General features: G+C 39.0%; 1 protein-coding gene across 15 annotated transcripts in view; it reads right to left on the reverse strand.

Annotated features, from left to right (window-relative positions):
* Positions 1 to 14413, reverse strand: part of DMD (dystrophin) — a 1006777-nt gene that overhangs the window by 520547 nt on the left and 471817 nt on the right. For all 15 annotated transcript variants that reach the window (XM_035114386.3, XM_035114388.3, XM_035114384.3 and 12 more), the window contains 3 exons: positions 11906 to 12043; positions 10475 to 10627; positions 9407 to 9589 (listed from right to left, as the gene is read on the reverse strand). In XM_035114386.3, coding sequence (XP_034970277.3) covers positions 9407 to 9589; positions 10475 to 10627; positions 11906 to 12043 — 474 coding nt within the window. The remainder of the gene's footprint in view (positions 1 to 9406; positions 9590 to 10474; positions 10628 to 11905; positions 12044 to 14413) is intronic.

Below are 14413 nucleotides of genomic sequence, written 5' to 3' on the forward strand. Positions count from 1 at the left end.
AGATAATATCATTCAGATTATGTACAATCTTTTTATTGCCCTCATTTAACACTAATAGCACTTGGTTTTTTAACCACTGCTGTGTTGTACATTACTAACTGCATGCTTACATCAACATATCTTGTGAGACACAGTTCTTTCTATATCTCGTTTTCCCTGTACCAAAAACTACATAGCGCCAGCTCAAAAATGGCATATAAGTGAGGAAAGAAGAAGCACAAATTACTTGGGTTACTCCCCACTTTTAGACTGTATTACAGTAGTACCTCTGGTTGCGAATGGGATCCGTTCCGGAGCCCCATTCGCAACATGAGCAGTACGCAACCCGTGCCTGCACTTCTGCGCACGTGCTGGTCGTGATTTGGAACTTCTGGTCATGACGTCATTTGATGCTTCTGCGCATGTGCGAACCGCTGAACCCGGAAGTAACCCATTCTGTTACTTCCGGGTTTGGCATGTTCGTAACCTGTGTTGTACGCAACCCGCATCATTCGTATCCAGAGGCATGATTGTATATGAAGTATGACTGAACAGTCTTACCTGTGAGATCTATGAGCACTAGGTAAGCATCAAAGCTCACAGGTCTCATGAGAGGGGGTATCCACATGCCCAGCTACCTGCAGAGGTGCTTCTCTTTTCCATATATGTGTAACAAAGGAACTGGCTCTGAGAAAATGCAGAACGCTATAGCATAGTATCTTAATGTATATGTGATTGTATCCAATGCTGTATGAGCAGCATTCCACTCACACAACAGAACTTTCCTCTCCTCTCCTCTCCTCTTTTCAGGCATCCTCCAATGTTCTGGAGCAGATTTTCAAGGTGTGCAGGAGGCTGGAGGGAATAGGGGCAGGTGTTTCCATTGTACAGTGGTACCACTGGAAGGACAGATCATGAAGCTGAGGCTCCAATATTTTGGCCACATCATGAGAAGACTCCCTGGAAAAGACCGTTGGGATGTTGGGAAAGATTTGAGGGCACCAGGAGAAGGGGACGTCACAGAGGACAAGATGGTTGGACAGTGTTCTCGAAGCTACCAACGTGAGTTTGACCAAACTGCGGGAGGCAGTGGAAGACAGGAGTGCATGGCGTGCTCTGGTCCATGGGGTCACAAAGAGTCAGACATGACTAAATGACTAAACAACAACAACACCTCAGGTTAAGAACATAATTCGTTCTGGAGGTCCATTCTTAACCTGAAACTGTTCTTAACCTGAGGTACCACTTAGCTAATGGGGCCTCCCACTGCTGCCGCCGCACGATTTCTGTTCTCATCCTGAAGCAAAGTTATTAACCCGAGGTACTATTTCTAGGTTAATGGAGTCTGAACCTGAAGCGTCTGTAACCTGAGGTACCACTGTACAAGTGGAATTCTGTTGTACAAGCAGAATGGCAGCAATTGATACAATCCTGTTCACTTCTGGGATGCCCCGAGCTGCAGAATTTTTATACTTGTTTCACAGATGCTGATATCCAGTTTGCCTTTTTAAACTGATTTATTCTCTCAAAGTAGTATTGAGAGGCCTATGGAAAGATTAAGGAAGATCAAACTTCATTCTGAAAATGCAAAGATGGTTGTGGAGAAGTAATAGTTTACTTTCATCTCAGTATAGTGAGAAGCAAAATAAGAGTTGGTCTCAAAAGTGCAAGAGAGCTGGACAACATATGAGGAAGTGTTTCACAAATTTTGGAATATTTCCTTAAGGCTCCAAAATATGTCAACTATACATCCAGAACTATAATACCTGAAATTCTTAAACATTAAGTGTTAATTCCAGGTAGTATGGAACAGCATGAAAAACTAAATAAATATTGGATTTCTTAACACCAAAAGAGAAATTCTTCTCCAGGGAATTTACACTATTTATTTAGGCTTGATATAAATGCCTTTTTCATGCACTGCTTGCTATGCCAGAGTGAACTATGAGATTGTCCCACTTGAATGAAGACAAATTCTAAGTCTCCAGAACAGCTAAGGTTTGCTCCATATTGAATGTATATAAATTTTGCATTAATTTTATGAAAAACATAAAGGTGATTTGAGGTATATATAGGTCTTTCTGGATTGGCCTTCAAAAATGAATCCCCCCCACTCAAATGAGGGCTTTGTAACTATATGAACATAAATTTAGAAGTTGCCCAGTATATGATACATTAGTTGATTTCCAATTACAAAGAAAAACATATTTTATTTAGAAAACCAGTTTTATCCTTGCATTCATTTCATTTCCTCAGCACTCACACTGTATCAGGCTGTACAAGAGGAGGACTTTCCAGCCATTACATGTAAATTAGTAAGATGCTGCTTTCAAACAGTAACACACAACATTATACAATTATGAAATAAATACAACACAGTGACCTGGTTTGCATGACCTTATAAGCCAAACTATGGCTTACCACGACTGCGTGGGAATTCAACCTCCTGTAGAGGAGATTGTAACTGTTTTGCTCCTTCATTCTTTTTCTTGCTAGACCACATCATGTTGCCCAAATAAGGACTTGTGTTTAAGCTGGCTCCACACTAACCACAGGCTGTAGCCAATATTTGCAAAGCAGTTTTGTCTGATAACCTGTAATGCAGTTTTTAGCATCAGAACATTGAAATGTATCTGCATCATCTTGGAAAGGGGCATGTCAAGGATTCATAAAGACTATTAGTGTTCCACAGTAAGAACTCTGCCCTTCCCCCATAGTCAACTCTCTCTCTCTCTCATATATTCCTTTTTTTATCTGCCTTTTTGCAGCAACATGTTATTTTGCTTATCTCCATTTACTTTTAATGAAACATAAGCATTTGTTTAAACATCAATTTTGCAGAGGAGATTTTTCAGAGTTTATTCCCTCCCCCCATCTAAATCTTGGTGTGTGGTTTTTTTTTTAAGTAAAGAATATTTGGAGATGGAGAAAACATGTATTTAATGGTATTTAAATATTGGTCTGTTCCACCCGATATATATAGGGTAGGAAGATGTAAACGTCAAGCTTTCCATGAAATATTCTATGATAAAAGTGAATTTTCATTTTATTTTCTTGTGCTTCCTAGCACAATATTTGCAATTAAGAGTAAAACAAAAACAAAAACCATGATATTACCTCACTCCCTGACATGTCCCAACTGCTACCTAAGTTGATATATAAATTACAAGTTTACTCCAGACAGCCTGCTTGTGACCTTCAGTAGCTGAAGGGTGTATTCCATGTCCATTTGGACTGCAGTTCTAGCCCACCACCCAGCAGATCCTGATAGTCATGCCATATTTTAATATCCTGTATGAGGTAGGTTTGATAGGTAAGTGTATATAGCTTTCCATGAAGCATATATCTGAACCATATTTAGGTCGTATGCAATAAAATTATTTTCACTCAGACTTAAACTATTTCTCTTAGAAACAAGTAACAATTATTGCTAGCATTCGCAAATGCATATGCAGCTGTTAAAGGTATTCTATCATTGTATTATTATTTTTTACTTTAAGAAACAAATGAAAATACGCATTTCTAATGCTTAGCTTTATTATTTTAATTTAGTATTAGTAGAAGCAGCAGCATAGCAAATATTCAGAGTAGTCATTCTTAACATATAACACTGAAATTGCTTTAAATGGTTTCAGCTAATTATAAATTACTGTGTGATGGATCTTATGTGGAATGCCCTTCAAATCCTATTACTCTTTCTGATAAAAGGAAGCCATTTCCAGTAAGAATGCTTGAAGAATTTGATCTCAGAGAGTTACACTGTGAATTGATCTGATCTGTACCTCCAGAACTAATGTTCAGATTGAAATTCACTTATCCCCCATATTTCACACATCATATTTGCTCATCCACCATATTTCCCAAATATTCCAGTGCAATTCTTGGTTTAAAAATTGCATCGAAAGTACAATGAGAAATGTGCAGTTTGAGGGGAAAACATTCTTTTAAATGAATATCTGAATGTGATAGTTTGTATGGATTGTTTATTTTTAACAGATTAATATGGATGGGATGTGATAGAGTTTTAAGTGAGAAAAGAGGTGAAAATGCCGTGGACTTGAAATAGGCTGAATTGCCCATCTACAGTGCCCAGCATGTGTACAAAAGAACCTTTATTTATTTATTAAATCTATATCCTGGCTTTCCTCCAAAAGAAGCCTAGGGTGACAAGCAACAAGCGATAAAACAATGAAAACATCTTAAAAGCAATTCCAATACAGATGCAGACAGGGAATGATCTCAACGTAAAAGGCTTGTTGAAAGAATAATATCTCCTGAAGGCACAAAAAGGCAATTGAGATGGCTCCTGTCTGATATTTAAGGGGAAGGCGTTCCAAAGGGCTGGTGCCACAACACTAAAGGCCTGATTCCTATAATGTGCAGAATCATAGAATTGTAGATCTGAAAGGATGAGAATCATCTAGTCCAGGACTGTGCAGCTGTCCCATATGGGGATTGAACCTGCAACCTTGGTGTTATCAGCACCACACTCTAGCCAGCTGAGCTGGAGAATGGACCTCCTAATAAGATGGTCATAGCTGTCAACCCTCCCGTTTTTCGTGGGAAACCCCCTTATTTCAATCCGTTTCCCGCTACTATCCCGGATTGTAGATATCCAGTAAATTTCCCAGATTTCAAAGCAGCTCCTCTCCCTCCCTGCTGGCCAGGGAAGCTCCACTCGGTTCTCCCCCCCCCCCCCGAGCGAGCAGCCAGCCGCCGCCCGGTAAAACGCCTCGCTCGGTGGCTGGCTGCTCGCTCACTTGCTGAGTGCTGCCAGAAATCGCCTGCTCATGTCCAGTGCCCAGACAAGCGGACACAGGCAGCCCGGCACTGGAAGTAGATTTTGCGCATGTCTGGACATGCGCAGAAGCAATTTCCGGTGCCCCAGACATGGGCAGAGCCGGCACTGGAAGTCGCTTCTGCACTGGGTGAGGCTGCTGATCCCTTATTTTCCAATCTGTAAGTTGACAGCTATGAATATGGTATCTGTCAGAAGCTCTCACCTCAGAGCACTGTGATTGAATGGATATAAATAAGGGGTGGGGCGATCTTTGAGATATCTTCATCCCAAGATGTATATGACTTTATACACCAGAACCAGAACCTTGCATATAGCCTGGTAGCTAATTGGCACCCAACAGAAACAAAAGTGCTTTCACTGTATTACATTAAAAGCCCTTTATGAAATGCAATGAAACCACACTTTCACCAACAGAAGAGTGGGGGCAAGATATTGTGTAACTCAGTTACTATCAGTGAAAAAGACGATGAAGAAACCAAACAACCTTCTATAAATATGGTTTAGTGCTCACCACTACAGCTGTAATACTGCACTCAAGGAGATAATATAACAAGGTAGGAAGGCTAGAGGGGCTCATTGCTGCTAAAAAATTACAGGAACCTTATTTCATAGAATCATAGAGTTGGAAGAGACCACAAGGGCCATCCAGTCCAACCCCCTGCCAAGCAGGAAACACCATCAAAGCATTCTTGACATATGGCTGTCAAGCCTCTGCTTAAAGACCTCCAAAGAAGGAGACTCCACCACACTCCTTGGTAGCAAATTCCACTGCCGAACAGCTCTTACTGTCAGGAGGTTCTTCCTAATGTTTAGGTGGAATCTTCTTTCTTGAAGTTTGAATCCATTGCTCCGTGTCCGCTTCTCTGGAGCAGCAGAAAACAACCTTTCTCCCTCCTCTATATGACATCCTTTTATATATTTTAACATGGCTATCATATCACCCCTTAACCTTCTCTTCTCCAGGCTAAACATACCCAGCTCCCTAAGCCGTTCCTCACAAGGCATCGTTTCCAGGCCTTTGTCTTGTTATTCAATTTATGCATGGCATGTGAGTCTCTTGTTAACTTTGAAAGAGTCACTAACTTTAATAGACACCTAAACAATAAGTGACAATCCTTTTTTTAAGCTCCCTGGGAAGCCCTTTCTGTTAATTGTTCATCCTTTCTATTCACCAGTGCATCTTTGTTAAGCCAACTGCACTGTATTCAGTTGCTAAAAGCAATTCTGAAAGCTGTATTATGTTGGGAAGAAATGTGAAAATTGCATGGCACTTTGCCCAAATAACATACTCAATTATAAAAAATTAAAACATTGGAGCAGGAAAATAACTGCTGTGATCTTGTGCTGAATTAATAGACAATATTGCATTGGGGGGGGGGGGGGGTTACATAGCCTTAACAGCTTAGATATTCAGTCAGATGTAGAAAAGCTACACATTTAAATTCAGTGTGTTATCATAACCCTCACTGCCATATAACACCACTTTGCAAGTATGAACACACTGTAGACCTACCACCAAACAATTAAAACCCTCACTTTGGCAGAGTGATGCAAAGTATTCAGATCTAAATGGAATGGCTGGGAGGGAACAAAATTCATCCAATTCTTTCTTGTAGCTTAATAACACATCAAATTTGAAAGAGGAGAGATAAATTGTATTGCACTGTTTCCAACAGATGTGACTTGATTACTTGATTACTGCTCATTTTCCTTATATTTTCTGCACACCTGTGTCTACAGACACCGAGTGTGAAGATCTGGTTGCTTGCTATATACCTATGTAAATACTGTGCACATATTTCTTTTTTTTTCCTATTAAAAAATGCTTAATATGTGTCCTTGACATACTTTCACCAGCAATAATAGTGAACTTGTGCTGAAAGTGGATAGGTTGGTTAAATTATCCTTTCTGGTTTCTAACAGATAAGCAAAAGTACTATGGTGATACGTTTGCAGAACAATTCCCAGGAGGTGCTCTTATAAAAGTACTGTATTAGCTTTTATTTTTAAAGGAATGATAAAACCAGGGCAGACTTAAAACTAATTCACCTATGAACAACTTGCAGTTGAACATGACAAAGTCTGTAGACTTACCTTAATGTGCAGTATTTTTCAACATTCACATTTTTATAATACCTTAGAACATGTTTAGATGACTAAATATAAGTAATGGACTCTTGCCTTGTACCACCCTCCAGCCCTAGGAGCCTTCATAAGAGAGCGGTTTCCACAGGGAAGAACTGTGGGAAGAGAGGCTCTGTTTGTCATTATGGGGTGATTGGTTCCACCTGTTCTGCCCACCTCCAGCCTCAGGAATCTTGAGGAGCACTATGTGTATGTGTATTTAAATGAGCTGAATGGAGAGAGATCATGAGTTGTGGCAGTTTGGTGTGTTGTGTGGGTTAGAAACTAACAGTGCTTTGTTTACTTTATATAAATTATAAATGCTGTATTGATTTGTTAATCATATATGACTTTTGCTTTAATTGTGATGTTTAGCTTATTTTTATAGATTGTAATTGTTTTACGGATGATTTGTTAATTGCTCTATATGTTATGCTGTTTTTGTGACATTCTATTATGTTATTCTATCATATTGTATCGTATTATCTATTCTATCATATTATTGTTATTTACTGTTTGTGAGCCAGTTTGGGATTCATTTGAATGTTGGTATGCTCTTTTAAAAGCACATCCTAATACAAAATACAGTTTATGAGGTTGTTTGTTTTTGGACTCTCCTTGATTGAGCAGCAAAATGATGGATTATGTGAAATAGAATGTGCTGAGGTTGAGCCCTTGATCTTTTAAAGTGTGTGAGGACAAGCCAAACACCATGGCTGCAAACAAGAGCTTTATTTATGCTGCAAAGTAATGCAGTGTATTTCTAAATACCAGAGGCTATGGACAAACAGGCAATGCTATCACCATATTGCCCTTAAAAACACAACTTCCCTAGAACAGCAGACTGGCAAGTTTTCAGAAATGGATTACTGAGCTAGATGGAACTTTGATCTCACCACCAAGCATAGCTAGGGCAGTCTGTATTAATTTGCATAGGGAAAGGATTGGATCCAAAGGTATCTTCCTAATGCAAGAATCTTTAGGCACAATACAAAATCTTTCTCCTCTACACACTGGTTTATCTGGACTGCAGCAAAATTGTTTCCCCAATTGTAGAATTACTTGATTTCTGCATTTTGTTCTAAGAACAATTCTCCTAAGCAGAATACCAAATAATGGAATGTGAATTTCTTTTCGGTTTTTCTGCACATTCCTTTCTATACATGGTTGACTACATTATACATACATCTCTAAACAGTAAGAAACTACTTCACTGAAGATTTGTTTGCTTCTGTTTCACCAAGAAATGGAAAACCTGAGGAATATACTCTACAAACCTAAGGGCAGAAAATTGAGGGTGTAGCCTCTTTCCAAAATCCTGTACAGCAAACATTGAACTGATGTAACTGGGATAACCAAGCAGATTAATAGCAACTGTATTTTTTTTTTAAGAAGCCCCCAAATTTTACTGCAGCTATAATTTTATTGTGCACTAAATACACTGTAAAAAAGCACCCTCTGCTAAGCAAGTGGGGGCAATTTCCACGATAATGAAAGGCATCTATATTCAATATATGATTGCATTTATGAGATCACTTGTGTAAACTTTATAAAAATATTTTCTGTAACCAAAGTTAGCTTCTGATTTCACAAAAGCATGAGAAACTTCCATAGTGCCATATATACATTAATACGTCCTCACAACATCCCTGTGAGGTAGGCAATGTCTGTTCACTAGTTTTACAAATGAAACATTGAGCCAGAGATTAAGTGAATTGGTGCATGTAATACAATTCTCATGCACTGAACATAACGTTGCTCTCATCAGGTTTTCTTTTTTAATTAGGAAATGCTATTCTTGTAATACATATATACAAACCAGAACTATAGTTTTTCAATACCTAAAATCTTAACCCAGCAAACCTGATTGCATCCTTTATTTGAAAGTACAATTTCAGATAAGACATATTTCCCAATAGCAGGAAGCACTCTCCCTACTCCAGAAGTTATTAAAAAGAACATTTGAATTGTTTAGTGAAAAACTGAGAAAAATTATGAATTGTCCTATTAAGCTGAAAAGAGACTATGTTATGTATAAGAAGTAGAAATAAAAATTCTCCAATCTGTTCCTAGGTGTGTAGATTGTACATCATGAGGAAATAAAAGCTAATTAGTTTTTGCATGGGATGGTAGGTTGAAAATACGTATTTCTGAGTCACGCATGTTTATTGAACAAAATAAATGTATGGCACGCTGACAGGTTTAAACTAGTAATGTTATGGAAAATATGAGGCAACAAAAATTAAGATGTACTTTTGTTGAATACTAATGAATCTCTGCTGTTTATACTTGCTTGTTTGTTTGCTTTTTCAATTTTAGGGCATTATCCAGGCAAATCATGTACCACGAGGCTTGTATTGTATGGTAAAATAAAGGGGCCCACATTTGCTGACCAGAGACTTTGTTTTAGGCAAGTGGCATAGCAGTGGGTACTCTCATTGTTAGTAGGGTTCTGTTAGTAGCAGTATTTGCAAACATACATGTTTGCCAGGAACAACTCACAATTTGTGCATAGTTGAGTCTTCGAAATTGAGCAAATTTGCTCTCAATATCTCGCCAGCGCTTGCTGAGCTGTATCAGGGTTGGTTCCACTGCTTTTGCAGCCCCATCCTTAGACAAGCGATCAGCTTGTCTCTGTACCGCATTCAGCTCTTCCTTCTTCTTCTCCAATTCTCGATCAATTTCCTATTGAGCAAAATCAATACAGGGCCCAGGACAATTAGCTAACTAGATAATAAACTCCTAAGAATTAGCAAAATACTTCGGTAGAATCTTTCCCAACTTTATTGGTACAAACAAAAAAAGTACACTTATTTTTATTTATTTTTGTTTACATTTAGACAGGAAAAACAAAACAAAAGGTGAGTATTGGGTCATTGATTTTAGATATTTAAGTGACATGTGTATTCTGGATAGTAATGTGGGCCCATATATTAACTGTCTAATACTCCCTAGCACAGTCTGACAGGTAATTGGAAAGATAGCTGTAATGTACAGAAACCACATATTAAATACCCATAGTGATTGTCAGTTGCATGGTTAGAGTTTTTAATTGTTTTTCTAATACTGAAAAGAACTCAACGTAGAATGAAGCAAAAGAAGACGGTGCAAAATAAACGAGGCAATTCTTTGACAACAAATAAGTAAATCTTTAGAATTTTGACAATGAAGTATGTTTATGTTCTGATGAAAATGAATGTGCTAACATGAAAAAAAGAGTTCATCCATATACCGAAAAGTCATTTGCTCATCTGGAATAAAGATACAGAATCAATTAATTTTTTTCCCCTATAAAGCAATGGAAGTTTCTAAACAGAGTACACTTGGTATACACAAGTAAAGTATTATTTCCTATAATTTTCTAAAATCTATTTAATGTAACATTTGCAAGGATAGGAATATGCAATTCAACAAGCATTACTTAAATCATTTAAATAATAATATTAAGTACTTAACTACTATAACTCTACATCTTATTACATTTACATACAGAATGACACATATATGAACATATATATAATAATTACAATTATAAAATAATATGTAACACTGCTTCTAAAATGGCATTACCTTTAGCTTCTGTTCATCTTGGGGGTCTGGTAAGCTTGCTATTTTTTTCTCAATGTCATCCAGCCAGCTCATTAGATCATCAGCCTGCCTCTTATACTGATACCATTGAGGAGAAATCTCCAAAGCTTTTTTCCTTCTTTGAGACCTCAGATCCTGTTCACAATGCAGACATTATCAGAACTGCAAAACAAGCTCATACTATGGCCTAGTTTGCATGTTGCAATAAGCCACAGTTTGTCTTAAACTATGGTTTAATTGTGATTCTACCTTCCGCAGCCATGCAGGTTCCGTCAGCTTCTCCCCCTGCCCAAGCCGTTCAGGCAACCCATAATATTATTTCATGTTTTATCCAAGAGACAATTTGGGATGAAAACCTCTGCAGCACGCAAAGAGCAGTCTGCCATCAGCCTGCTGTATCCATACCTCAGTGCTACCTGGCTGGCCATCTCGTTAGACAAAGAAACTACCTTTGGTAACTATAACTTTGCAGAGCATGTATGAGTGGGGTTTTGTGACAGAGCTCTTGAATCAATGAAATCGATAAATTAGTTTGGAAAACGGGTGTCACTGTCTTGGTCCTTATGCTTTGATCCTGGCTTGCGTTTGTGATCAGTAGCAGATGATGGAGTAGGGCAGGCTTACTTGGAAGGTAAGACTCCAGGCATCCCCAAACTGCGGCCCTCCAGATGTTTTGGCCCACAACTCCCATGATCCCTAGCTAACAGGACCAGTGGTCAGGGTGATGGGAATTGTAGTCCAGAACATCTGGAGGGCCAAAGTTTGGGGATGCCTGGAGTCTTACCTTCCAAGTCCCGGACTGCAGAATCCGGGACCGGCAGCCGTGTGACACCGGAAGTTGCGTCGACGTAACTTCCGGTGTCGCTTTGCCCTTCTATGGGCACCAAAAATGGCCGTCACTGGCTTCGAAAGTCGCTTGCCAAGCTGTAATGGGGTTTGACTATAATGATGTGATTGATTATAACCAAGGACTTCTATGGCTTTTCTTTAAATATTGAAACATCTGTATGTACCTCAATATGAGAGAAGTAGCAGGGCTACTACTTGTTATGAATGCTGCAGCAAGGTCATATATCTATATAGCATCTATACAGCACGCACAGTTGTGCACAGTGTGATTCTGTTTGCCAAAAAGAAAAAACAACACTTCCTCTCCCAGGGTGTTTATAGAACCTGCTAATTAAATGTGAACATGAACTATATCACTGAATGGACAGCAGCAGTTCTTCTTTTTCTTAAACAACAACTAGAAAACCATTGTGGAAGACCCTATCTATGTGGAGGGGGCAAGATGCTATGGTAGATGCTAAAGAACCTCAGCTGTAGAGACTGCTGAACTCTCCATCCCTGTACAATACTGACATGTTTTAAAAAGATCAGAGAATTTGTGCATTTATTAGTTATGTTCTCTACCTTGAGAGCATTATGCTTAGTCTGCAACAGGTGCTGTTTACTTTTTATTTCCTCTCTTTTTCTTTCATCTGTGATTGTCTGGTGAAGCACATTTCCTCGTTGAAGCAGTTCTTTTACAGTACCCTCATTATCTTCACTCTGATTTTTTTTTAATGAAAAGAAAAAGAATTAATGTAAACCACATTCTCTACAAATATACAGTATATATACATAAAGCAAGACTGCTTAGCCTGTTGAATCTTGAAAATCTTGAAAAAATATATTGTGCTATTACTAATTATCATCATCATCATCATCATCATCATTTATACACCATGAATATACATGGTGTTTCATACATTAACAAGAAAAAGAAATGGCCCTGCAAGCAGAAGTCCTTAAACCAGGCATCCCCAAACTGCGGCCCTCCAGATGTTTTGGCCTACAACTCCCATGATCCCTAGCTAACAGGACCAGTGGTCGGGGAAGATGGGAATTGTAGTCCAAAACATCTGGAGGGCCGAAGTTTGGGGATGCCTGCCTTAAACTCAAAAAAGTCAGCAGAGGGTAGATGTCAGAGGCAGGGGGTCAAGGAAGAGGGAAGAGTAAACAAAAGAGAAATATCCTTGGGCCTTTTCCATCTGGTCCCAAATCTGTTGTCCTTTGCTTTAAAGCTTAATTTAACTTTCCTTGCAGGGTAGCCTTCCTGCTGAAAGTCAGCCAAAATTTGCATCTATAGATATATATTGTTTCATGCAAGTTTTATCCATATTCATATCACGAGCCTCTACTTATGAAATAAGAACTGAAAGCTTGTATATGGATGTTCATCCTTCAGAGCTACAGTAGAAGTGTCAATGGGAAGCAGCAGTGACATAAGCCACATATTTGAAATGATTTATATTGAGGATTCACTAGTATCAGGTGAGAGACTGTGCAAGTCTTGAACCAATTCTTAGATGGAGTGTTGCACCCAAAAAATCCATGAAGATAAATTTGACATTGTGCTTTTCAGAAAATTTCAACTTTACTAATAACTTTAGTAACATCTAACAATACTAACAAATTAATCAATAACATACATAGAAAAAAAGCAAATGTAAGAGATTTGACAATACAGACAAGAGTTCGCCTCATGTTTGCAATAGACATTTCCAGTATTTTGGTGAATCCTGGAATTACAGGCTTCCTGGGGAAAATTTGGCAAACTGCATTATCTAGGCACATATAATTTTGTTTCTTAGCTGCAGAGCTTTCACTAATTTTGATGTTGAAGATTGAATGATGTCAAAGTTGTGATGATTTGAAGATACCAAATATTTGTGCAGTTATAAAATTATGCTATCTAAAGCCACACCAATTTCACTCCCCTTTCCACAAATTAACAACAGGTGCCTAATCATTTAAGAATTTGTCATGAGTACAAATATTGCACCTTTCCATCAATATTCAACACCTTTATAGAAGGATTTCAAATAACTGAAATCAGAAACAAAGGGATATGAAAAGTATAATGTGGGTTCACCATCATGGTGAGCACGATTTGCGGTGGGGGCTTAACAAACCACTCCTGAGTTCCAAAGGTGGGGGCATGAGTGGTCACTGTGGAACAGGTCCTCGGCTGTGGCTGGACAAATTTGGATGTTGCAATTTGATGGGTCAGCCCCCTTGGTATAAAAGCCAAAGAGAGAGGTTTCTCTTTCTCTTTGGCTGCGTTTTTGGATCCCCACCCTTCCTCCACTGTTTTTAGGCCTCTGTGTTGACATTGCTGTGCCTCTCATGGGGTCGCTTGTATTCAGGGGCCTGGTAGGAATTTTTCTATTTGGCTGATTGGCTGGTGCCATCTGGTTTTTGCCTAGCAAATAGTCACAACTTGTAAGGTTGGCGGTTAGGCATTGGTTATTGGTTGTATATGGGGTCTGTTGACTGTGTTGGCCCCTTGTGTTAATGCCCAGTCAGAAATACAGGGGCTCTATGCCGTGTCCATAACCCCGGTAGTGGACCAGCAACACGCATGAGCCCCTGGGAGCCTGAGGGGAGAGGGGAGAGCCTATTGGACCCAACTCCCTGTCTCTCCCTGTAGAGTTTCCCCTTGTTGACAAGGGGAGTTTCTGTCCTTAGGTGACAGTTGGAGAACCAATGCCTACGCAACCACTCACTTGTTTGATATTTTTATTTCAATAAAAGTTGTGTCCAAATTCATGCCAAAAACCATTAAACAAAAATTCTGTCTATTGTGTGAGTTATTTGAGGGGTCGTTTTGGGGACCTCCACACACAAAATGAATAGTTGACATCATCCACAGCTTGACTTTTCCTGCCTCTGCTTTAGTCAGCATCAGGTTAAATGAAAGATTTGTAGATTGATCCAGCATATCTATAACTTGGTGCTAGACATACACTTCTATTTCAGATACAGTCAAACCTCGGTTTGCGACCGCCTCTGTTTGTGACCGCTTTAGTTTCTGACCACCGCAGACCCGGAAGTGTTTACATCCAAGTTCCGCGGCGCTCGGATGCGCATAAGCGA

This window comes from Zootoca vivipara, chromosome 4 (genome assembly GCF_965207765.1).
Source record: "Zootoca vivipara chromosome 4, rZooViv2.hap1.1, whole genome shotgun sequence".
NCBI lineage: Eukaryota > Metazoa > Chordata > Lepidosauria > Squamata > Lacertidae > Zootoca > Zootoca vivipara.